Raw genomic sequence first — 27,494 nt, forward strand, 5'->3', positions numbered from 1 at the left:
CTCTTCCCCATGTTACAATACTGGGATGATGTTTTAGTATGCATCTCCTATTTATTCACATAATATACAAATATTTCTTGTACAGCCTGAGGATGTGTTATTACATTGTTTTCAGTACTTGGTGCAGATTTTAGGGTGTGGCTGAAAATGTTACATTCATTTTATTCTAACAAGGTAACTAGTGGAATGCATCATGTAAAGAATGACTTGACCTGCTGATACATTGCAGCAAAACATTGGAATAACAACATTAGCTTTCTGTTGCTGGCAGCTTGTACTGTGGGTACACATAAGTACCTATGGCACCTCTGTAGGATAAGCCTGTCACAAAACTAACAATTTAGAATGGAAGCTACAAAATAAAGCAAATGGCAGATCCAAAGATAAAGTTAGCTAAAATTAACTTTACTATTGACTTTTTGTTTAAAAGTTGAGCTTCACCAGCTTCTTTGTTGGCCAAGGAAGTCAATAACCGAATAGAATAAATTTTGGAGATAAGGGTGTGGAACCAAATGCAACTTCTACAAAAAGTCAATAATCTCAGTTTTTTTTTTTTGCACTCTCCTCAGTGCATTGTGGGAACTGGCATCATTACTTGGTCATCTTTGGCTTTAGACTCTTTAGCCAATTTGATTGGCTAGGCCAGAAACCACAGCGGTTCATTCCCAACAGCAAGCTATGCCATGTGCAGCCCAAGGTAAATTATAGAAACAATTGCAAACAGGCGCCTAAGTTTATTTTATTGTAAAAGAGACATAGCATGTCCCTTCTGCATAAAAGAATCTGCTTCAAAAGTTTAGCTTTAGTTCTCTTTTCTTGATATGTAGATACTCTTCACTTTTCTTCCATTTTTATTTATGATTTTTATGATTTGCACAACTTTGTTTTTTAGTAGTGTGAGCTTTTGCAACAATCTGCAATTATGCACAGCCTATCTACTGATTATAACACAGAAGTAACTTATTGGTTAGCACCATGCAGTGATGACAGGTCCAGAAACCTATCACAGCAGACAAGTGGGTCCAAAGAAACCCTCTGCAGCCATTAAATGCCCACTGATTACATCATACGTCTTAGGTTTTATATTTATTGGTCCATGTGCTATGCAGTGTAGGCAAATACAGAAAGCCACTGGGAGTAGAGGAAAATGAGACTTGCATGTCTATTTTGCCTAAAAACTTCCACCTCTTTGTGACTTTTGTTTGTTTGGTTTTGTTTTGCTTTAAGGAGGTTTCCATTTACTTCTTGTTCTGTTCACAAAAATGTCTTTAGATCAAATCTCTTCAAAGCAAAGAGGAACTCTTCCCATAACAGACAACCACATAAGATGTTCCCACTATTCTTGTTCTGGTGATACAAACAGTAACAAAAACTTAATGGGGGGATTAACTTCTTACACCTCTATCCCAAACTAGACATAAGTTTAAGTCTATCCAGAATAAATTCTTATCAAATACTAAAAATCATTAGGTATTTCAGACATGCATGCTACATGTCCCAGGAATATTTCAGAACTAAAATATTTCTGTGAGTAACTGTAATCTAATGCGAGAATTCAAAGACTGTTAGCTAGCTATAAGAACTGTACAGAGGTCATGGATTCCAACAAAGAGGTGTTAGTACTGAACATTGGGGAGAAGTGGGCAGAGCTCACTGCTCTCCCCATTCATTCTCTATGGGCAACATGTAGTGTACCACCCATGGAAGCAGTTTGGAGGGCCTGACCAAATGATATCCTCACCGCAACCTCACTGCCAATCTAAACACAGCCTAAGGTTTTTAATATGCCACATTCTAGGTTTCAAAGTTTTATCAATCCACTTTCAAAAAACATCCAAAAATGGAAGCTGATATTTTTGACTACTCTGTCCCTAAATACATTTTTCAGTCACTGACCCACAACCAGTATGCAGATTGCACTTCTGTCTTCCTTGTGACTTTCTGATCTCCTTGCTTATTCCCTGGCTCACAAAATACAGAAGTTTTGGAATAGTCTTCCTCATCTTATTCGGCTTGCTCCTACTTTCTCCTCATTTAAAAAAGCGCTCAAAACTACCAAAAAGGTAACACCGGCTGCGGTGACAACCAAATGGGGTGCTTTTTTTTTTTTTTTTGGAGATATCTGATCTTAAAATATATTTATGTTGTGTGTGCAAAGAGAAATCTCATCCAAATAAAAAGTTGTCATATTGTCTAACTAGCATGACTTTCCATGCACATTAACCAGCAATGTCTCTGGTTTGCTGTAGCAGGGCTGTGTCCCATAGAATAAAGCAGATCAGTGTAATAATCAGATGTGATGCTGGAAGATCAGGAGGACAGGGAAGGTGTGGGGTGTGACATGGAAAGTTTGCGCTGTGCATGGGGTGGGGCAGGGATTGCCCGTACAGGGGGGGGAATCCCCGAGGAATGAGGAATATTCCCGATGTGGTGACCCCTGCTGGAGGAGTCCGGGATGTGGTGTAGAGGGGTGTGGTATGGGTATGGCTCCTCTTATAAACCAAGCCTTAGTTGTACACTGCTAGAGAACTCTGACAGCTCAGCCTCTGCCCATCTATGGTAACTCATTGCTAAAAGTCTCCTTTTCTTCCTTCCACTTCTCCCATCCTCTGCACCCCAGGGTGTCCTGTATACAACTCCCATCATCCGAGATCAAGGCAACATCTATAAACCCAACAACAAAGTCATGGCAGACGACAACGAGAAGCCCACCCATGATGTGCTCACTAAGGAGATCGACCTGGTCAACAGGGACCCCAAACACCTGAATGACGATGTGGTGAAGGTGAGCGATCCTTGTACGATCATAATATTGTGCAGGAGAAGTTTTAGATGAGGATGTCATGTTCTGTCACATTGTACTGTGTTAGATCGCTGCTGGTGTGTGATCTGCTCAGGAAAAGAGAAGATCTGTATATGATGATCTAGGGAAGAACTCATAGAGATCAGTGCTATCATAGAGGACATGCTGGTACATGTAGTTCACCCACAGCTATGTATGACTTCTAATAACCCCCTATTTAAAGGGACTGTTGATCTGCTGTTTAAACTTCCATTTATTTATTACGTGCTCTTAACCTTTCACCTGACATTTTTATTATTATTATTAATAATTAAAAAGGACATATATAGTGCCAACATATTACACAGCGTTGTACATTAAATAGGGGTTGGAAATGTCAAACAAATACAGACAGTGACACAGGAGGAGAGGACCCTGCCCCAAAGAGCTTACAATCTAGTAATAATAAATTATATATATATATATAGAAATTTTTTTAAAACGTATAGGTCATTCTGGATTTGATCAGTAATGTTCTGCATATTCAGTGTAACTGCAGGCATGGCCAGATGTGGGTTTATGATATAAGGTGTCCCTCTGTCCCACCCTAGAAATTTGGGAAATATGTTAGAAGACAACTAGCAGCAATCATCTGATTTATGTAAGCAGCCTTGCAGCACTGTGAAAAGTTTCTCCAAAGTTGTTAAAAGTTTGTGCATATATTTAAAAGTTACACACTAGTGCCACTTTTTGACATATTTTTTTTACATGTATGTAGAGAATAAGGGATGTGATGTATAATGTAATAACCCATAGCAACCTATTGGGTTGTTCACTTTCCCTAGTTTGAAGCGGTCACAGTGGTTGCTATGGGTTACTGCTCCATTATACTGTACTTGTTTGAAATGTTTCACTGACTTTACATTGACTTGTGCATGAATGTATGTGTGAACATTTTGGTCATTCCATCCCCAGGGTTGGACATATAGTAAAAAATGTAACTTTTAGAGGGATGGGCCTGTGGTTCCTGTTTGTGCTGGAACTTGGAAAGTCATCCAGGGGATATTCCAGGTGGAAGCACTATTTTCTTTCTTTTGTAATGTTTCATTTAACACATGTTCTTTGCCAGGAAACGTGAGTGTCACTCCCAATGGCCCCAATGTAAAGGAAGGCATTGTTCATCCCATTGCACTTAATGAAGGTTACAGGGCTGGGTTACAAAAACAGGAGCAAATAAAACTGAAGGTTACACATAGCGACCAATGAGTTTTATCTCCTAAATGAACTGCAATGGAGAAGATTATCAATGCCCTTCTTGTTTCCTGAGATTCATCATTATTATAGGAGGCATTCTGCACATCCAGAACAAGTGTACATCATGAGAATGACTTACTCCTCAATAGGACATTTCTTCTATAAAATATAAAACATAAATCTGTTCATCTACCTGTATGGGACATCAATTAAGAGGCAGGAGTATGACTCCTTCAGTCTAAGCCTTGCAGTTAGCCCATGATACATAACAACCTGCAGCAATGCAATATGCCCAGGAGCAGCAAATATCACCACAGCAATTACGGTACGTTTTCCTGTTTAAATCAGAAAACTTCCTGTGCTTTCCGCCTCTGTTACATCGAAGCAACAACCGGCACCCTGCCAGATTCTTCTCTGTAATACAGAATACCCCCCCATGTCATGGAGATGAGGTGTTCTGTAGTCTGAGGAAGCAGCCTAGGGTGACAACACTGATCCTTCCCTAATACAGTACAATGAATACACATCACCTTATTACAGGACGTGTGTTACTGGCAGAATAACCAGGGGAAAAATTCCTAAAAAAAATAAAACCAAAGCAGTCACTATATCCAAAGACTGGAAAGAGTGATATTTGATTTTCTTTAACATTCTGGCCTTCCAGTTAGTAATTAATCACAGGTCACAAAGAATTCATTTTTATCAGTTGTGTTAAAAGTGTTGGCCAAATGGGTATTGTTGTATTGCTGCTCAGGTTCTGGGATTTCCATATCATTGCTGGCTTCTTTTTGTCCAGCAGAAGTAGTATTAGACAACATGGGCCCTGGGTGAATATAAAGTGCGGGCCCAAAATGTACAGCATTCCAGCACACCCCACCATTGGGCCTGATTTTTTAAAGATACACTTTCATCAGGTAACCTGGGTGATCCAGCAAACCTGGAATGTATTTCTTAACAGTCATTTGCTATTTGTTAGCAAATGTTTTCAGTCCAGGACCTGATCCATTCCAGGTTTGTTGGATCACGATGAAAGTGTATCCTCTCCAGCGTTGGAGAGCTTTAATAAATCAGGCTCATTGTGTCATTTGGGTCCATGGAGAAGGTGGGGGCTGTGGGCAATGGCCCAGTTTGCCCTACCCTAAAACCAGCCCTGTTGCCCAGTTATGTTGGCCATTGTCTTCAGTGCTTGTGATTGATTTAACAGAAATCCACAAATCGGGAAGGTGAGAATAGTCTGAGGTCCTTATCTATACATTCAGATAAGGGTCAGCATGACAGCCAGTAAACTAGCATTTTCAGGGAGAGACATAGCGGGCTCCATGTTTCTTTTAAATGTAACATGAAAAAATACAATGTTTTATCCAAGAGAAATGTATTTCTGTCTCTTTTTAATCCATTAGTGCGCTTTCTTTCCAAGCGTAGCTGCGTCCTGCCCTCTGGATATCACTCCTTCACACCTAATCATCTGTTCCTTTGTCAGTCTCCAGTGTTTATCGCTTCTTTTGCTGAATGTTGATCTTTTTCTGTAGTTTGACATTTTCTCATCATCTTTTATACAAGCAATCTTCTGCGGTGTGTCACTTCCAGTTCATTTATCTCATAAAGCAAATATTAAGGCTAACTTCGGCACCAATTCTATCTTTTTTATTTATTTCCCCTTAGCCATAAAGGATATAAATTCACTCCAAATGCCTTTGCAAAGCTGGATATTACCTTGTAAATAACCTTGTGAGATCATCAGTGTGCAGAAAACAGGGCTGTACAGGGGGCCCAGCAAATCCACCAACAACAGGCTGCCTGCAAAAAAAATTAGAAGAGGGGAGATACAAGACCATTCATTCTGTGCCACCGGGCATTACTCAGATCAGGAGGACTAGTGCTTGATCACAGAGCAGGAGTCTGCAGGAGACAGTAATGTATATGAAATGAGCAGTGCAGCATGCAACTTTTGCTGCTGTTTTTTCTCCTTTTTTTTTTTTTGCTGGGCAATTTATAGAAAGATTCCAGATGGCTGATTCTCTCTGGCTCTAATACCTCCCGAGCCAACGACCTAAAACAAGCATGCAGCAAGTGAAGTTGGAATTTCTAGTCTGCCTACTACTTTTTTCGCTCAGATTTTATGAAAGCCAAAGAATCCATATGACAGCCAGGCAGCTAGATTTTCTAAAGCAGAGATCAGAAACATCATCCTACACATTTTGGCAGTATACATTTCCAGAGTCAGCTTGTGAATGTATAAAAGTGAGGAATGGAATGAACAGTCACATTGTATGCTGACATTTTCCCTTATAATTGCAATTGCAATTTTCAGCCTTTAATCACATAAAATTACACAATACGTATCATTACCTTGAAATCTGCCTACAGCTAAAATGAAAATTTACATCCTTGAAGACTGCTGGTCAGAATGTAAATTTGTTTTCTGTATCCCCCAAGAATCCATCATAAAATATATGTTTGACCTTGTACACCAACAGCAATTTATTTATCATTATATTCTTTTTACCATAGTTGAGTGATACATAACAGGGTCTTCTGGCATTCATGAAGTTTTCCCTTTCTCTGTGCAGCAAAGATGATTTTCCCACTTATAATGTGAAATGCTCCTCCTAGGTCAGGGGTAGAAAGTTACCCCTAGTTGTGTATGGAAGTGCCCGGCATGTAAACTTACATGGGCCCATGGGGGTGACTAGTCATGTCTAGCTGCTCAAAAGGTATCAATAGAGTTTTGTCCAAAGCTGCTTCATCTACATATGAAGACACAGAATGACTTATAGCAAAAACCAATGTTAGAAATCAGAAAAAATATATTTAAAGCAATGTAATATTTTATTTTCAATTATGGATTAGGGCCCCTTCGAGCAGACAGAATAAGGTCCTGGAGATATGACGTGGGAGCCTCAAATTCAGAGTATTCTTGTTCCCTGCACCCCTTGATGTTTTATAAATTTGGGCCCTGGGGAAGGTAGGACCCTGGTCATTTGCCTAGTCCTCCCCCTCCTAAAGCTGGCTGGGGAAATTCAGTCTGTCTATAGTCCTGGTGACTATTGGCACCAAGGCAGAATGTGATAGAAAATCTTCCAATGGGAACCCAAATTTCATGAATAACTAACGAAAAAATTTCCCTAATTACCCACGGGACCCCAACAATTAATGAGGCTCCAGGGACAGAGGGGCCTAGTAATTGGGGACTTCCACCTACTGAGCAATCCCATGCTTCTCCATGCGCGCGGCATCATCAGCTCCTGCAGGCTTCTGTTCTCTGTGATTAGACAGTGGAGGAGGCCGGAAAAAGGACGGCAGCCATTATTCACTGATGACGAAAAAACACACAAAGTACGACAGGTGCACTTGGCAAGGAAGAAACATAGGCAGTCACCGACACATCAGGGTATCCATGATGATATCATAAATAGCCCAGAATTCTAGCTACTTTCCTGATGACATATATATTATATATGTGATTTTTTTTCCAAATTCTTGTTCCTTTTGCTTTTCTCTACTACGACTAATTTTCCATTACACACATTTGGAAACATGTCGGGTGGAAAGGAATGGGTTTGTGGGTTGCTTGTTACTCATATAGGGTGTATTCACTCTGCCTGGGCAGCAGCAAAAAAAAAAACAGAATTCTAACCTGATTTCTCACACATTTCCCTGAGCATTTCCAAATGGTTTATAATATGTTGTATATGCCATAACATGTAATCAGAAAACATTCCACCAGCCGCTCACCAAGGATGACTTTGATGTGCTTTTATTTTAGCAATGCAAAGATTGCTAAAGGCTTCAATGGGAGCATTTCTATTTTCTATTGAGTATATATATGTATAATAAACATAATATAAAATATATATTAAAATGTGAAATTATAATGATATAAAAGGAGTTCCAGATCTAATTATTGATCATATGTTCTGAAGCTTTTTGTCACTGTATGTTGCATCTTGTCATTATATTACCTTGCAGGTGGATTTATTAAAATATCTGAAAGTTCATATATTATGTTGTTACTCTTAGGATTCAAACTAACCTTTTCTACAAAAAAACAATTGGGAAAAAAGCCTTATAAATTGTTGGACAGTGTGAGCAAATCCCTCTTTACAGTGGTGGATATGTAAAAAAACATAATTATGCAGCCATGCAGTCGGCTCTACCAAGTGGCGTAGGCTCCAAAACTATTCAGGCATCAATAAACCATAAGCCAATCACCCAAAGTTCAAGGCACCCCTAGCAACCTCTGGAGGAACCCCAGAGTTCTACGGGAACCCTGGCTAAGAACTGCCCTATTTTTCGTTGTCGTAATGAAATGCCTACTGCATACCACTTACAAAAAATATATCATACATTTGGAAAATAAATGCTTGTGAATCTAAGATTTTGCCATGTAACAGTGCTATGAATGCATTCCTACTAGAAAAATGTCAACACATCTGTATGTACTGGTCACAAGAAGATACAGGTAGCGTAGACTGAACTTCTCTCAGGTTAGTAACAACTATTACACCATGATGACGACTGTGCTGAAAGTATAACACATTTCACAGGCAAACATTACTGCAGAAAAGATTGTCATCCTCATTAAACACATTCTTTCCAAACCAACTGCTGTACAAGTGTGACATTGGGTGAAAATATTTGCTAAATAAGTAAACAGGCCTGCGCTGGGACAATGGATCCTAGATTCTGTATTGTCAGCTTCCCACTCTGTAGCTAAATTCCACATCTCCCAAATTACCAGCTAAAAGTCACTGTAGCAGCCTGAGCAAGCATGCAAACTAATGCAAACTAAGCAAAAAGCCTTATTTTCTCATGTTCATATTTTATGTATAGTTGGCATGCTTTCCTATAAATGTTGGCAAAAATAGTAAGAGTTGTTTTATTTATATAAAATTTGGTGAGCAATAATTATTGCTGCTATAGCACTGTGACAGCACATTGATGTTATCGGAACTGACTGTAAAAAGTCAGAATAATTTTTTAGAAGAAATAATTTAGTGTTTATATTTTTTTAATTGTGTAGTGACAGAAGCTATTATCTATTTATTTCAGAGTGTCAATATTTGGGCTGATTTGCTATATATGCTGTCAATGTCTATGACAAAATGTTCTTGTGCTATATTCCTAAAACTTTGTTCCAAGCAAAGTCATATAGGCCATAGGGTTGTAAAAAGTGCTCTTAGGAATGGACTTATTTATCCTTTCACCTAAATAAAAAATTCCAGAGAGAACTCTTTATAATTAAACGGTTTAACAAAACCTCAACGAAGTTTCAGAGAATCAACAACCTTTCCACTTTGTAAAGAGTTGCTTCTTCTAGGTTTCTAGATGGTCTTGTGCCAACAACAAGTGTATGATCTGCAGTACTGACAGAATGCTTTGTAAAAGAGTTTCTGAGGATTCCAGAGTTTATATAACTCCCATTTTACTTTCCTATGGGGAACTAGAATTAGTCATGTACTGATCTCAATTCTTTCCAGTTGTTAGGTTTTGTCTGTATTTTTTTAAAAAAAAGTTATTGGAGCTGTGATGGTTTGCAGCTTTCAGGAAATTTCCATTGGTTTAGCAGTGTTTGGCTTCAGAACGTCTCAATCAGAGACCATTGATACAGAGAGCAGTACTAAAATCACTGTGACAGCCAGGAAGTCGGTAGTTTCATAGGAAGAGGTCACAAATGACAGCCCACTTACTTTTCTCATGATAAAAAAATAATCATTGTTGCATTTGTGGTTTACTGATTTTCCACATCAGCAGCAAAATCTAACCACCATAATATCTAACATGGGGTTTGGCTGTTATAACCTACCTTTGCGTTTTCTAGCATTTCCTATATTATGAAATCAAAAGAAGCATAGCGGGTGGAGTGGGGGACCCCTAATAATATCCAGAGCAGGCTCACATATTGCTTGTCTGCTTAAGCAAAGAAGAACTATAGGAACCCAAATTTGATCAAGCCAGTCATCTGCAGAAACCTACTATACTCAATATAAGCCTATTGGGAGTCATGCACTTCCCTTTGAATCCTCATTCTCAGACACATGGAAATAACCTGAAAGCTTCAAAACAGTTAACAAGCACCTAATACATTACTGGTGACCAATGGTGGACATATCCAAAAGTGGGCCCCTGTGCAGAAGACTTTTTGGCTTTTTGGCGAGCAGCAGCACACTTTGCACATCCCTATGCCCACCCTTGCTGGTGACTATTTTGTGTTTTTTAGTAATGCCCAAAATAAAGAAATGTATTTTTTGCAAAATATACATGTTTGCAGAACTTTCGTGAAATTATATCTCAGCTTCACAAGTATTATTATTGTCACCAGAAGTGTGGAGGTGTCGGAGAAGTAAGCAGGGGACCTAAAGGAGCACATCCCAGTCAAAACAAAATAGCATGTAGTTTTTTTGCAAATAGCCCAATACCAAAGTTGAGTTCATTGCAAAGCCTCTACACATAGCAAAAATGTCTTTTCTCAAAAAAATACAATTTTGGTCACCCAGTCAACCCTAGCATTCTTACTATTAGCAGTATAAGACATTCTTTCAGTATGATCTAGTAATTTCTGTAACTAAACTACAAACATACAGAAAAGAAACTCTTATGTTACAAAATCAAAGAAAAGTGTTTCATGTTTACAAATCATTGCCTAGCATAGGAAAAATAATTGATTTAGGTCTAATTTCTTTATTATCCACATTCATTTTAAATGAAACAAGAAGCTCTTTCACATATGTCAGCATGTGTCTTAGTTATAGTTTTCCTTGAAGATGACTCATTTGCTATTTTTAATCACTTACACCTACTTATTCCAATTTTCTGCAGAGCTTCATTTGTATGAGCAGACTTTTCCCAAACAACTGTTAGGCAGCTGCAGGCAAATGTACTGCATTTGTTTTTTTATTTGGAAGCAAGAGGCAAAGAAATGGCCAGAACTAAACTGACAATAATACAATGCTTTTATGGGAAACCACTAATGAAAAACAGTTTTATCTCTTTCTTTTCCATTTATTCCAAAATGAATTTTTACGTATAGTTCTGCACAAAGAGCCCAATACTCCAAGAAGAAGGGTGTGCTTGTTTTATTTATAAAACTCTAATCATGGTAATGATAAAAATAGATGTTTATTGAATTCATTGTGGTACATGAAGATGAATGAATCTTTTGGAGGACGGCACACAGTTTCAGTTAGAGCTTCTAAAATAAGAAGCAAGGGTTTAAAACTTCGTCACCTTAATCCATTGGGAAATATCACATTTCATTATGACTGGACATTTTGCTGTCTGCCCTAATAGATAAATCAGATCTAACTGCATTTAAAATGTATTGCAGGCTATATGTAGCTCTTATGTAAGATTTATCTAATGAAATATTAGCTGTTCACTTACCAAGGTGTTCGTCTAGCTTAGTGAATTAGCTTTTCCAAACTGCAACTTATCAATCATATGGAAGCAAAAATATATATTTTTTTAAGTTTTCTTGCATATAAATGCAAATGAATGTTTGCAACATTTGCTAAGCTATGTGTAACTTCTTTAATAAATCAACCCCATTGTGTAAGTCAAACACTGCTAAAATGGAATTTTATGTGGATTTTGTTACATGGGTAAGGCTGTAATGTTCTCATGCATATTTTTAGTTGTTTGATGGCTGCAGATGGTAAGTGCAGAATGTAATGTTGCTATTGTTGTTATAGCAATGAACCGCCTAATCTAATCTCCTCAATTTTCTGTAATAACAACCCTCATATGGCTAAAGTAATACCTTGGGGGTTAGTAGTAGTAGGACTCAAGTTTGTGACTGGATATGGTAAATGTTTCAGATATTTGACATTTTTGGACATTTACAAACTACAAATCATTGAAACTAGAATTTAAAAAATTACAAAACATCTAATTATTGTTGTGACCATTAGTAAAGAATTATTAATTATTTTATTAATTATATTATTTTAAAATACTTATGCAATAACTGTCTGAGATATATCTTTAAATTACCTTCTGAGTTCTCTTGTTATCTTAGAGAAAATGTATATCTATGATTATGCTGATACCTTATCAGTACAATGTAAGTGTTAGGTGGGTTACACTTAGCACTCCTGTTCCCCAGGTAGGTAATATTTGGGGGGAAAAGCCTATATGTTCCAATCCAGAAATCAAATACTTACTATGGAACACTACAGTCTCCAATGGCCACGTCTGGATTTGCAATAATGGATCTAACTCTATTAAAGTTTCATAGTATAAAACCATCTCAGAAAATATTCAAGGTGTACAGTATTCCACAGATTTCCGTATTTTTTAGCAATAAACACACATTATTTTATTTCACTGATGTATACAATTATAATTATTTATTTCACTGATGTATACAATGTATGATTTATTATTGTGCTGATCTTTGCCAATGTGCAGTCTTGGTAGCTGTCCAGATCACAAATCAATGAGCAAATTCTCCTCCTAGGTCTATTCCTAGACCTGAATCAGTCTCAGTAGCCTGATGGTTTGCTGAGTTCCCAGTGATATTACTTAATGTTAAATAAACATAGAAAATCATGTCATTGTTACAGAAATGTTTTAATCAAAACTAAGAACAAAGATAGACAGTAGGTTGCTGTTATTTTTGTTACTTAGCTGACTATAGTGCTCACCCTACAATAAATTAAATCAGGCTAGCAGATCCACCCCTACATAGACCTGGGATGTGTAAAAAAGATGACGCTCCTGTTGCCTTATGTTTTATCTTCTGTGTTTGGCAGGATTTATTAATTTCAGTGCTTTCAGTGTGCATTTTATGTTTTGTAATGTTGCTAAGAAAAATGTTATTTATGACAACATTGAAGGAATTTTCCTCCTGCGTTTGTCTGCTGATAAACTTTTAATCTAGAATAGAAAGGGTGAGCATTCCATAACAGCTTAAGGTGAATGTGTTCCTTTCTCCCTGTGGAATGATAAGAAATAAATTTGGCACTTAAGAGATCACAGACATTGTTCCAGCAGGATGGGAGCACTGTCAGTAACTCCTAATCTAGTGCAGCAATAAATAAACCAGTGTGTCATGAGAATATTACAGTCATGCACCTCTCTACAGTATCAAATGTATAACTCGGATATATAGGGCTATGTCAACTACATTACATTACATAAATTACACTGTGCCCCAACATCAGTCAATTTCTTTAAAATAATGAGCATAAGTGCAATGGTAAATCCACTTGTAAAGTCTCAAGTCAATTTCTCCTTTTAGTCTTCCACAATCTGATATATACCTGGGGTAAAGCTCCAGAGAAATAAATAGCAGAGGACTTTTTTAAATGTATACCAAATGCTTTCTGCAGTATGGAGCTTGTTGGTAAGATTTCCCACCATTTTCTGTCCTAGAGACAAAACGTTAAATAAGAAGTGGTCCTCTCTTAGACAATTGATAACTGAACAGGTGCCCCCAGAAGAAAGTTTCCTTTCATTTCCAGTTCCAACAGCAACTATAAAATTGTGGTTTCCTGTCAATTCTCACCCTGGGGACAAATATAGATAGTGAATCTTCAGCACATAAACAGATAAATAAATATACTGTTGTATTGATATTAATATATTCTATACGGGGGGTGTAACATACTGCCAAGTAGTAGAAGTTTGGGCTTGATTTGTAGAGGGCATATTTGCACCTTTACTTTACCAAACTAACTTCTGTACATTGTGGAGCATTAAGGGAGCCTATCGACTTGCTATATATTTGTGATAACATACTACAAAGCACCTTTACCCACACATAGGCATGTGTTGTAGTATTATCCCATTTACTGGAGCTGCATTGCACCCCAAACAAGATTTTACAATGGAGACTGTTCACCTAGCATAGCAAAATCCTCACTTTAGAAGGTGCCAATTCACTTTGCAAAGAAAATATTTTTAATTGATAAAATATCCCATTGCTGGCATAACATTCCACCACCCTTATAGACATGTGACCAGTATATTACCAGCGAAGATTCACTACAGTAAACTCTAACACCAGGAATGATTAAAATTTCTTATCAAGCTCTCTGCATATTTCTAGGTAATTACTTGAACACTGAGTAAGATTTCTGGGATGTTCTGCACACAGTTTACAGTGTACAGTTCCCATTCAACTCTATTGAAAAGTTGAATGTGAATTTTTGGCACTTGGCTGGAGGCTGCAACATAAAGTGGAAAACAAATGTTATCACTAGCCCGTAGTGTCCCTACCTACAATATAGGGCTATTGGTTCTGCACATCAGTGCCTTTAGAGAACAGAGTTTAGAGAACAGACAGCATGGGACTGACTATATGGAGAAGTAAACTACAGGGTAGGGGAATAAAGTATACAAAATCACTTTTTTAACCCCCTAGACTTAAACATACATTTACCTGAAAGAGATTTAAAAAAAACATGAAGTTAGACTTTAAATAAATTCATTTTTAATTTTAGCTGAGTTTTACATTGTTAATTTCATAGTTTAGCAGCTTTAGTCCAGAAGTGTTCTAGAACAAGAAGTTGGAATATGTGAGCAGAGGGAATGCAAGTTAAACAAACACTTTTGTTTTACACTGGTGGCCAGCTACATCCCAATGTTTGGCTGTTAAAAGTAAGCCCTCTGATTTGCGTAAACTAGCTGACAAAGTTGTGCATGTCTGGCATAAACTATATCCTAATTTGGAGGGAAAGAATTTTTTTCCATATTAATTTTCATCCAGTTCTCCTCTGTGTGTTTTTTTTAAATGACATTTACAATCAAGACTGAAACCTGTTACAGACCATGATCCTAGATCTATTTTAGGGGATTGGACCAGGGCAGTAAAACAAAATTAGAAAAGAAGTGAGAATACTTTTTAAGGGTGTTAAAAATATATTATTGAAAATTACACGTTTGTTTGTGGATAGTAAAAAATGCAATTTTAGTATACTTGGAAAATTAGTTTTAAGTGGTCTGCATTTACTGTAATCACATAGATAACCCAGTTTTGCAGTAAGAACCACTGCACTCCCAACAACTCTCTAGACCAGCCATTCATAACCTGCTTGGTGTGGAACCCTACAGTTCCCCCAAAGGTTGTTAAGGGCTTCTTGAGCTGTAGCCAATTGTCTACCCAGTTGGTGGTGCTTGCACATTTAGAAGGCTATAAATGCTTGTCAGAGCCAGCTGCATTGCACCAATGCACCAATCTTTATACCCGGGGTAATATTCTTACCACAATTTTTCCCAATCACAGGCTGTGTGCAAGTATTTCACCAAATATGGAAAAACTGATTGTGTTGAAATTTCACTATCTGCACTTTGACTATGTACCTTAATTCAGGTTGAATAAAAAAAGGGAAAAAAAGTATTTGTATGTTCTTCTCTGATGTGGGGTGACATACATACTTCTTTCAAGTAGTAGCCTCATTCATGGTAAATTCAGCTTGTTGAAAAGCAAATATTTGCTTCCCTCTCAAAGCCCTTTTTTGATGTGGACATGGTTACTGCCAAGCGTGACTGTAAGCTCCAGCCTGAAGCCATGGAAGAAGAAGGCAAGGATTGTGGAAACCACTTTTGGGATTCAGGAGTTTGTAAAGATGTGCAACAAATCCATTAGCGGACACAGAATGATTTTGCAACTTCAGGTGAGTTCAGGGCCAGTTTAATGTGAAACTGTGAAGTGCCACATTTCAAAGAGCAAACTTTAGAAATATAATGAAGTACCCCACCATTTATGCCATATCTGCAGGTCCTCATCGCTTAACAATATCTACAGTAACCTATACACCATATGCTGTGATTTCACTATATACTGTGCTATTCTTTTATATGTGAAATGTTAAACCAGTGCAGGTTGGCAGCACTCTGGGACTAATAAGGGGCCTTATTGTATATATATATATATATATATATATATATATATAAGCACAACAAATAGCAATAGGGTTAGGTTATCTTTAAAGGCATACAATGAAGTGAGTCTGACAATTTTCACAGGTCATTTATTTTAGGATTCAAGGCAAACATGTGAGTGAGAATTTATAGAAATGGGAATTCAGGGCACATTGCTTAGCTGTAAATATGAGTGGCATTTCACTAATATCCCACAGATAAGAAAGAGCATATACTTCATAATTGAATGGTAAATTAGAGGTTCTATGACTTAATAAAGGGAAATGTTTTTAAATATCATCAGTCATCCTCTTTGAATTACCTTTGCATGGTGTAATGGATTAATAGTATACAGTTTTCTGATAAATAATTAAAAACTCTTGAATCATGAAGCAAACTGAGGTTAAAAACTGTCAGTTTTTTTTTATTCTTACTGTATTCAGGCATTGTTTCATTTTTGTGCGAACAAAGACTATAGAATATGTCTAAAATAAGATTAATGTCTGGGAAGAATTTAAAAAGTCCAGTGGGTATTGTTCATTATTGAAAAATCAGTGCCAGTCAATGGGTTAGAGAAATTTAGGGAATTAAAAAAAATATCAGGTACACAACCCTAAAATCAGAAACTCTGTTCAGTTGGCTCAGAAGAGTAAGAGCAGAAATATTAGGACCCATTCACACCCACTATTCTATACAACACAGCACAGGTACTTTTTTTACTGTATAAATGTATTGGAGTGTCATTTACAGAATATGAACACTTCATAATGCTTTTGCAATCAAGTTTTTTTCTGAATACAAATGTCTAAATCTACCCTAAGGGGTATGGTAATGCTTTTTTTATTAGAATGATGGATACATGTGCAGTAATTGTTTTGGCCCCAGAAACAACCTAAACAAATTGTCAATAAAAAGGTGAATATTTTTATTACATTATTTACATGTCTGTTTTGCTTTAGCTGTTTGGGCATATTTATTTCAACAAGTGTTCTTATACAAAGGTACTGGTCCACCTACTTAGTGGTGATTACCAGCAACATCAACTGAAACTGCATGAAACATGGGACCTGATTAAGAATCACAGATCCTGAATACATTGTAGGCTGAAAAATGCTGATCAAGCCTGAATTATGGCCTACAAAAAATGTTGACACCATGGTGTCTCCTTACCAACTTTAACCTGTCTATATCAAAGCTCAACAACACTGCAAAATGTCTTGGCTTGCGTCAATACATTCACATTTATGATCATGTTCCAGCTGGGTGTTTGTTTTTTTATCCTTGTATTACATCCCATGAAGAAAGAACAGACATAGTCCAAACCATATTTTATTTCTGATTAAAATAAGATAGTACAACTACAAAGTTCTCAGGACTGCAAATATATACAGATTGGGATGTTAGACCAAATTCTAAAGCCACTGCTTAGGATTTTGTTTCATCACTAGCCAGGGATTGTTCTAGAACAGATAAACAATGAACTTCCTTCTAACATTATTGCTTATAATGCTGTTCTTCTTATCCACCCCTTCAGGTTTTGTGGCTAGGTGCCATAGTTTAGTTTGTAGAGTTTATGATGTGCAGTAGCAGAGGTTGGTAAGTTTATTGATGAGAACATTTACCATAACAGACCAGTATAAACTATACATTAATCATGAAGCACAACAAGATGTAAATATCAAACTCCATGCATGAGACAATGCCAATTTTACTATTAATAACAATTAAAGTATTTCAGTTTGCCAGCACAGCAAAACACCATTGTAATTAGCACTCAGTTCACTGTTCTGCATTACATGTTTTTGTTAAAACTTATTCACCCCACCAAATATCGAAATATTTCCTCAACAAATATTTGTTGGTTTGTTGATGATGTGATGTGTTAGCTTTTATTTTACTTAAGGAGCAGGGTGTTGATTAGCCCCCTAAAAAGTTGTGTTTATGTCATCTAAATAAGGGACTGGGAATTGCCATGCTCTTGCACTTGATTGGGTTCTTGAAGTAAGCATGGGTTCAGCGACTGAACTTTTTACTCCCTTAAAAAATCAATCCCCCTGGAATGGATTTGCTAAAAATCATTTGTTATTAGTCGGCAAATGTTTTCAATCCTGGACCAGATCCTTTACAGGTTTGATGGCTCACCCAGGTTATTCCATGATAGGCTATCTTCTCCTCTCATGGATAGCTTTAACCTCCCCAGCGGTAAAAAGATGCTAGGAGCGGTAACCTCGAGTCATACTCGGGGTAGGTAAACCTATGGGAAAGATAGTAAATACAGACTAAGTAACAAGTCTTCAATATTCTATAATGCAATCACAATTTACTATGCCCCCACAAAGCTGCCATTTTTTTATTGGCAAGGCATTTCATCAATGTGTTGACATGTATCTTGGCATCCAGATCCACCATTTTATTCAGTGAGTTACGATTACATTGCAACAGTAAATTTGTTACTAATTTCTTTTTTTTTTTTTTACGTCCATGAATAATTTAATGGACACTGACAAACCATGCAGTGTAAATAAAAGTTTTTATTTATTTTGGAATTAACTTACCCAATTCCATTAAATGGATATTAAAATGCAGATAGCATGTCGGAGGGTTCGTCATGTTTGAATGTTATTAAGCTTTTTAATAAATTGAAATATGTAAAGGTTTCCTACTAATAAAACATCAGTAGCAATTCCGGGGGAATAATTCATCTAAGAATTCCTTTGATGTCATTCCCAGGAAATGACAGCTCCCTCACCCAATATAACAGCTTGTTTTATATTGCTCACCCACTCTATCAAACTTAAATAATTTTTACTGAGATGCCTTGTATTGCTGATGGGCAAAATGTGCCGTCTTATTCTGATTACATATGAGTTACTACATATGCTGATTGAGGTGAGGCCCTTAGACCATCTTCGTTAACTAACTGAAGGATACTCATTTCGGTAAATCATCATGAAAAATGTTATCAAACTAAGGATTTGATGGGAGGAAAATATATATGTAAATTCTGAAGCAGTCTATCTGAGATGTAACTTTAAAATTGGATAGAAAGTCATTTGCAAGCGAAAAGTAGTTCCCACGTGTCCAGCTGGGTTATTTGCAATTCTATTTGCTTATTTAATATCAGATGAGTCTAACTTTTTGTAGATGATTATGGCAATGCCATTTTAATGATTTTCTGCAGTATAATTTTGAAATGCAATTCAGTAACCTTTGAAATAGTCATCAGCGAAGGAAATAATGTGAAAGTGTATGAACACAATATGAAAAGTTTGGAAGTGTTATCATTATCAACTAAATTGTATTTCCTAAGGTATCATGAGAAAAGTAAAAGTGTTGTTCTCTAATAACAAAGCCAGAGTAGTTGTATTTGGACTGGGAGTCAATTTGATTCCTTAATTTTATTATATAATTGTATGTATGTTGTGTATGTTGGGTGGAAAGTCCAAATCTAAATCTTTTTTTGCATTTATTAATGTGCCAACTTGGCCTGTTAATATATTTTACTATACAGGTAGTTAAATATCTTCTTTTGTTTCTTATTTACCTTCACTTTTTACTTTCAGATTATTTACCTATTTACCTTCAGATTTGTTCAATTTAACTTTTCTTTGTTCAATTTAATTTTTCTTTTTAAAACTATATTATATCATTTATTTGCAATTTTGTCCACTAAATTTCCAATAGCCTTATGAAGACCTATGCAACATTTCCAATGCATCTTTCAGTATGTTATGCGATAAATAGCTGACAACATATGGTTATTCTTAGGGAAAATATAAACAAAATAGGTGTTTGGTATTGATACTAAGCAAATTGCCTGAATAAACATGAATAATCCAAACGTCAAGTACATGCTGTACAACTTTCATTCAAGATGATCCCATGAACAGAAGCAGTTCCAGCTGATAAATTGTGGTCAGTTGGAACTTACCATCTAGCCTATAAAACTTCCTTGTATGCTAGTATAGGAACTTTGACATCTTATAAAACACCACTAAGGTCTTCAAACTATTGCATAGTTGGCATATACCCCAGTGGACACACTCCAAAGTTCTGCCAAAAGCTTTTCCATAACGGTGATGGCTGTTATCTCCAAAAAGAGTGGTGAACATTCCTTAATATTGGCACTGAGATGGAATGTCCAACAAACACATACAAGAGTAATGACCAGATATACTTTTCTGTACTACATAAGGGAAAATGAATAAACAGAGTATAATAAAATTATCATTTGCAGCCTGTTGTTTGACCATATGTGTATTATAATCCCTGTACCAACAACAAAATGCTTTTTACTATAATTGTTGACATAAATCTAGATATATATGCATTAAGTCATGCCTTAGTAAAATCAGTATTGACTTTTGTGTATTTTTGTCATTCCAGATTGACTTTGAAGACGTGATTGCAGAACCTGAGGGGACCCATAGCTTTGATGGCATTTGGAAAGCAAGCTTCACTACATTCACTGTGACTAAATATTGGTTCTACCGCTTACTGTCTGCAATCTTTGGAATACCATTGTCACTTATCTGGGGCATTTATTTTGCCATCCTGTCATTCCTGCACATCTGGGCTGTAGTTCCATGCATAAAGAGCTACTTGATTGAAATTCAATGTATCAGCCGAGTCTACTCCATCTGCATCCACACGTTCTGTGATCCATTGTTTGAAGCAATTGGCAGGGTGTTCAGTTTTGTTCGACTTACTGTACGCAAAGAAGTATAGGTGACATCCAGAGTTATATGTCAGATATTTGTCAATATTTTATGAGCACTGACATGAGATCAGTAACTAGAGTATGTATCCTGGGGCAAAATCTTTACCCGCTTTGAAGATTTAGGTTTAAAGAAGTATTTGTTTTGTGAAATAAGTACATTTTTTTTCTGTTAACAGCTACATGCCATTTGGCATTATGTGAAATACTGTATTTTTGTTTCGCTATCCACAAATTGCTTACATGTTATAAATAAAATAAAGCAATGAGTGGGCAGGTATCTGATTAACAATAAACTGATGGAGATTGTAATATCTGGTCTAATTCTCAAGCTGATGCAGTTCTGTAAAAGAATGTTTAATTCATAAACTACAGCTGAGAGAGTTCAAATTTAAATTTCAAAAGTAACAATGCAAACATACCCAGGAATGCTTGCAGTTTTATCAAATGTACATAAAGATATTTATCAGAAACTCTATAGCTCACTTTAATGGAGAAGCTTGATTATTTCTATGCCTACTGTAATAGCAAGAGTTTTCAGTAAATAATAGATGTGTAAATGTAACCACTTATCACATACAATTGCTGAACATTTTGTGTATTCTATTGATGGCCTATACATATTGTCAAAACATTCTTCTTGGTATATCTTTTTATCAATGTAAGCTAATAATGTTTATTAAAGCTTTCTCTTTTCAAAAGTACAGAAAAGTACTGAACACACTGTTTCATAAATGGAATGCATTATATTCAAAAGCCAAAGACAAGCTGAATGAGGCACGTTAATAAGCAACTCTATTGTCCTAGGTGTCCTTCTATGTGAGCACAAGACATTGGCTTCTGAATGTAGTAATCCTAATTTGTGTCAGATATGAATATGCAATAAATCATTTCCAGTTACTTTTGAAAAACAAATGTCTAGCCATTTTTTGTTTGGGAATAATTTTGTTTTTTTTTGTTATGTGATTTTACAAAACATGTTTTATACAAAATCCATTGGACAATCATCTGAAAGTATTTTGAATATTATATGGTTCATCAATGGTTCCATATTGATTTGTTTAGACAATATTTATGTATATGGCTCACTTTTATTTTAAATATAAATCCATTTAATTTCACTTGTCTGCTTTTGTTTACTATCAGCTAATTGTGCACAGGCACATCTTGATGGAGATGGATTCTTTCACACATGCAGTATATATGCTGTTGTTTGTGCATGTTTTGCACACTATAAAATACAACTCACACATGGCAGTGCTTTTAATATTACTTTTTTGCCATTGATAATGAATACTAATTAGTGCTTTGTAATTAATAATTAGCTATCCAGGCATTTTACGCTTTATTTTGACAAATTACGAAAGAATAATCAATGACATAATTTTTTATAAAGAAAAATTATGAATCAGTGAATCGGGTTTCCCCGAATTTAGATTTATTCACCCACCTATGTGAAGCCCTATTCACCCATTCAGCCTTAAAAATCATTTACTGCAGAATGCCTAACAGGATAGACTCTATAAAATATCTCTTCATTTATTTTTTTATCTCCCAAACACTGGAGATGATAGACTTTCATAGCTAAATCTGAGTGATCCAGCAAACTTGGATTTCCAAAAAATAATTTGCTATTAGTGGCAAATGTTTTCAATCCTAAGCCACATTCTTTCCAGGTTTGCTGGATTACCCAGGTTCTCCCATGATAGTTTATCCCATCCAGTCTTGGGGAGTTTTAATTAATCAGGTCCATAGTGTTGTTTAATAACCCTGCCAGGTGGAAGGGAGCCCTCTATGCCTCTCTATTCTTGGTGATGTGATTCAATGTCCTAAGTAAATGTGGCTGCACTTGGCAGCTTGCATGTGGACCTCTGCTGTGAACGATGGCCACTCTACAGTAGCAGTATAAAATGTGAATGGTAAGGATGTACTGCCTGTATTAAAACTGTTGTATCAGAAATATGTTTCTATGATAACATAGTTATGGTAAGAAAGGATATTCATAGATACACATAGTAGTTATTTTCTACATATGTTACATAATAGTACGGCTACTAATATTAGTAATATTATAAAGATTTACATTTTAGAAAAAAATTACTGTAAAGAAATAGCAATTTAAGGGTCATCTATAGCCAAAAGGTGGTAAATGAGCTGTTAACAATAATTCTCAAGTAACTGTATTTCATAAAAACCCCTCTGTGCAGTAACATAGCCAGATCCTCTAATATCTCATCCACCACCCTAGCATTCAGATTTTAACAGGGCTGGATGGTGTTATTTAGGATTTTACCTGAAGCATTGCCTCCTGCTAAAATCAGGAACACAGACCTTCTGTGCTACTAGTGTGATCACAGTCCTTAAATGCTTTAAACAAAGAGCAGGGCCTTCTGTTTAGAAATTCAGAGTAAGATATCATTAATACGACACAAATAGAATCTAAACAGATACGCAATTTCGAACATTAAAAGTCCATATAAAGAGAATCTGCTATGGAGCAATTTACCTTTCTCTGAAAACTTACCAGATGCACCAAGTAGAAATCTGTAAAGTGAAGGTAAATATACTTAGCAGTGAGTGACGTAATTTAGTATGTGCTCATGCAAGGTTTTCTTTAGCATTTTGGTATGTACAAAGTGTCTTTGATATCATATGTTTTGGCTTTCTTTTTTGCTTACAGCTGTAAAAACACCTCTAAGCCACATACACACCTGCAATTATTGTCGCTGGAAATGATCTTTCAGGATCCTTTCCAACGACAAAAGACTGCACGATGTATGAACGAGTGCTGTACATACAGCAGAGTTCTGCTCTATGCAGAGTGGAGGGGGAGAACGATGGAGCGGCACGCTGCTGTGCACTCTCCCCCTTCTCTTACATTACGATAGTTCATCGTCAATCATCCTTGGATCCGCCAGGACGGTCATTTGGACAATGGACGCTGTACACACACCCAATTCTCCCCCTATATTGGCCATGAGCCGATTATCGGGCGGGAACCATTGGACATGTGTACAGAGCTTTAGACATGGGATGGTTGGTCAAAATGCTTTGCAACCTTAGTAGTCACCCTCAGTGTATAAATAGTCTCACATTTTGCAGAGATGATTATGCATTCTGAAAACTTGCTTTCTTCTATCATCTATTGTCTATACCTAGTTAAGACAGTTATCTGGACTTTTATTGGACACAGCATTACCAAAGAGAATCTCCGAGCACTGGTTTTTAGCCATGTACACAAAACAAAAAAGTCTGCCTGACTGGCATCTACACTTCACATAAAAATATATATTTACATATAGGTAATATATAATATATAGAGAATAGAGGCCTTATCATATCATCTTGCTGACGCCACATCCTGAATACTGTTAAATCATAAAACAATATACCTAAAATGGGATTATAACACCATTAAAATATTTTACCAAAGATCAAATACATATATACTCCTGATAAAGCCAATGTTACATCTGCAAAATGCATCGTTTAACTTACAAGACTTCACGAGAAACATTCAACTTACATATCATCATGTACAGGATTGTAATTATACAAATGTAATATAACAATATGCATTTTTTTAAATATTTGTACGTGATGTTAGAAGTTTTTTTTTACATAAGCAGCACAGTGGCTCAGAGGTTAGTGCTCTGGCCTTTGCGCTAGGTCCCAGGTTCGAATCTGGGTCGGTACATTATCTACTTGTAGTTTGCAGGTTCTCCCCGTGGGTTTCCTCCGGGTACTCCAGTTTTCTTCCAAAAAACATGCAGTTTGTTTAATTGGTTTTCCCTAGACTCTATTAAAAGACATATGACTATGGTAGGGACATTAGATTGTGAGCTCCTTTGAGGGACAGCTAGTGACATGACTGGATTTTGTACATCGCTGTGTAATATGGTGTTTTATAAATACTGTGTAATAATATATGCATTCAATTTTGGGTATGAAAAATTTTAATGATCTTGAAATCCCATTCCAGTTGCATTTTTCTTATAATTTCACAAAAATTAAGAGTAAATATTACAATAAGTAAAAGTAATGAAATTCTATGCACAGACATACACATATGTGCAATAAAAATTTAGTTAAAAACTAAAAAAAATATATATAAAATGTTTTCCTTATGCATATATAATTTTTTCTATACTTTTAACAAATATGACATACTTGACATCTTATAGACATGTATCAATATTTGCCCTCCAAACCCAGTTGTGTGAATTTAAACTGTGACACAATTTTTCTATTTTTTAAAATATGCCTGGCAGATTTAAACTGAGGCTAATATAAGAATTTTTTTCTTTATCATATATACATATATATATGGGTAATATATATATCTGGGAAATAGTTTTCCTTCTGGATAAAGAGTTCTTTAAAGATTCTTCTAAAAAAAAAATGAGGATGTTTTACTATAGGTTCACTAGTCTGTACAAAAAAAAATCAGTCTAATCAGGTATAATTGCTAGACATTTACCTGTATGTCTGTTTCAAGCAGACACAGGTTCATTGTTCTTATGAACCTTAGGTAAACCATTATGATTTTTTAAAAAATGTGCTTTGCAATATCTCTTTGTAATGTAATTTTAATATCTTTCAATTCACTGTAAAGAACATGCAGACTTGATGTAAACATACCAAAATTGTATTGCATATTGCATGTAACATACAAGCTAAAGATGTGCACAATAAAAGGATTAACACGTTTCAGTGTACATTATTTGATAAATGAGTGGAAACTTGCTGTGGTTTAATTATAGAAATGTCAGCACTATTTGTTCCAGAGGGATATGAGCTGTTCTTCAATAATTCACAGTGTACACAGAGAAGTACCTGATGGCCATGTTGTGATTGGTTGGTGAGTTATGTTAACAAAAGGTTTAGATTTAATAACCCTCCAAGTTCTTCCAAAGTGTTAAGTGCATGACAAAGCGTGGAGCAGATTCTACTTATATGGAAATGTAGCTCTCAATGTAATTCAATTAAATGGAAAATCAGAATAAAATTTCAAGCGTTAATAAAGTCATGTCTAAAAATTTACTTATGAGACTTTAAAATTTAGAAACTAAGGCCTCAATAAAAGCAATAATATAATCCTAAATCCTATACATTGTGAGAAAAGTATACCACACAAGATCCAAATTGTCCAGCTCTTCGCTCTTTTTATACAGAGTCTGATTTTCAACAATTTAGTGTAATCATATTAAAAGTGCATATCTTTAAAAAGCTAATTGTACACATTTTCCAGTATGGTATTAAAACAAAGCATAGGGTATGGAAGTGCTACAAAATCATTGTGTTGTTATAATGTGAAAAGGCTATTTAATTACAGAGTTTAGCATGGTTAACATGTTGGCAGAGCATGAATGAGCATTAGGAACTAAAACATAATCATAGGGTTTTACATAAATTCTCAGCTCAGCTGTATTCAGTGTTGGGTTGTACATTTACGCTCATTTACCAGAAATCCCTTCACAGTGATTCCCTCAAATCTCAAACAAGTAAATCTAAGAAAAGGGAAAATTATTGATAACCTTCATGTATTTAAAAAATAAACTGGTACTCCATTTAAAAATTCTGCTATGACTTGTTTTATCCAGAAAAAACTCTTTTGTGCCCCTTTTGTGCCCTCTCTTTATTTAGGTACAGCAGAGTCTGCCTTTTCTTGAATTATCGGCTCTAACAACTGCCATGCCAGTTAGTCAATTGGCAGTTGGTGGAGCTTAGCTATGAAATCAGGGGAAATCAGCCCCAGTAACAATGTAAAACAAAATCAGAGAAAAGGGAGAAATGGGCTAGTTAGGACTTTCACATTAGGAGTTTATAACAGAAAATTTAGCCTTGGAGGATGGAAGTAAAATACCATAGATATATCTAGTAGGAATATGTAACAGAAACCAGTAATAATAAAACTTTGGTCATATATCATACATTTTTTTTAACAGCACAGAAAAAGGTAAATTCGACAGAACAAAGCTAAAAGAGACTGTAAATCCAGGGAACATCTAGGAATCAGGAAGGATTTTTTTCCCCCTGTTGGACCAAATTGAACCACAGTTTTTTTTTTTTTTTGCCTTTTTCTGGATCAGCTATGTCTAGAGGGTTTTTTTCTTTCTGGGATTTGTTTATATCCCTAGTGGTTGAACATGAAGGAACCCAACTAGCCATGTAACCATCATAGATTTATTTCAGTTACTGTAAAGGTAGACATTAGTTTTAGGAATTCAGCTTCAGTCATAAATTCTTCCCTTTTCCACACTAAGTAGTACTTTGACAGAATATAGCTTCCTCCAGACCCCTCCAACATTGTGCATCTGTATTAATCTAAAAATATGTCTTATCATAATTGCTAAACTATTTTTTAGATATTTGCAAACATGACTAGGATTGCAGAAACATGGCTTACAAACAAATAATAAAATGTACTCATATACTTTACTAGATGAGAGGCAGATTGATATGTGCTAAATAATGACCCCCCCCCCCCCAACCTCACTATTCTATAGCTAGAATGAATATTACTACATGTATAACTTGATTATGGGGATTAAATTACTTTTATTCTTTTATTATTCTTTTATTTATCATTGATATTGTCAATTTAACAATTAAGGAGGGAGAAACATAGCCAACTACTCAACCAGTTACAATGCACATTATTGTGAACGTCTGTTATACTGGTTAATAAAAGTCATGCATAGCAAATGTTAAGGAGGTGCCAGTTTAGGCAGTCCATCTCGACTTCTCAGAAACATTCTGTAGCTCTTAACAAGTAATGCACGCATCTGCCAAAAAGAGTCCAATAAAATGTTTGTTCCTTTTACATAAAACAAACTGCAAAGATTGAGACCAGACTCTGGAGAAGAACAAGTA

General features: G+C 35.9%; 1 protein-coding gene across 2 annotated transcripts in view; it reads left to right on the plus strand.

The window, feature by feature from the left end:
- CAV1 (caveolin 1) overlaps positions 1–25,327 on the plus strand; it is a 34,575-nt gene extending 9,248 nt beyond the window's left edge. For both annotated transcript variants that reach the window (XM_072401549.1, XM_072401550.1), the window contains exons 2-3: positions 2,621–2,785; positions 20,288–25,327. In XM_072401549.1, the coding sequence (XP_072257650.1) occupies positions 2,621–2,785; positions 20,288–20,629 (507 nt within the window). In that variant the 3' untranslated portion in view covers positions 20,630–25,327. The remainder of the gene's footprint in view (positions 1–2,620; positions 2,786–20,287) is intronic.
- Positions 25,328–27,494: the final 2,167 nt, after the last annotated feature.

Source organism: Pyxicephalus adspersus, chromosome 2 (genome assembly GCF_032062135.1).
Source record: "Pyxicephalus adspersus chromosome 2, UCB_Pads_2.0, whole genome shotgun sequence".
In the NCBI taxonomy this organism is placed as follows: Eukaryota; Metazoa; Chordata; class Amphibia; order Anura; family Pyxicephalidae; genus Pyxicephalus; species Pyxicephalus adspersus.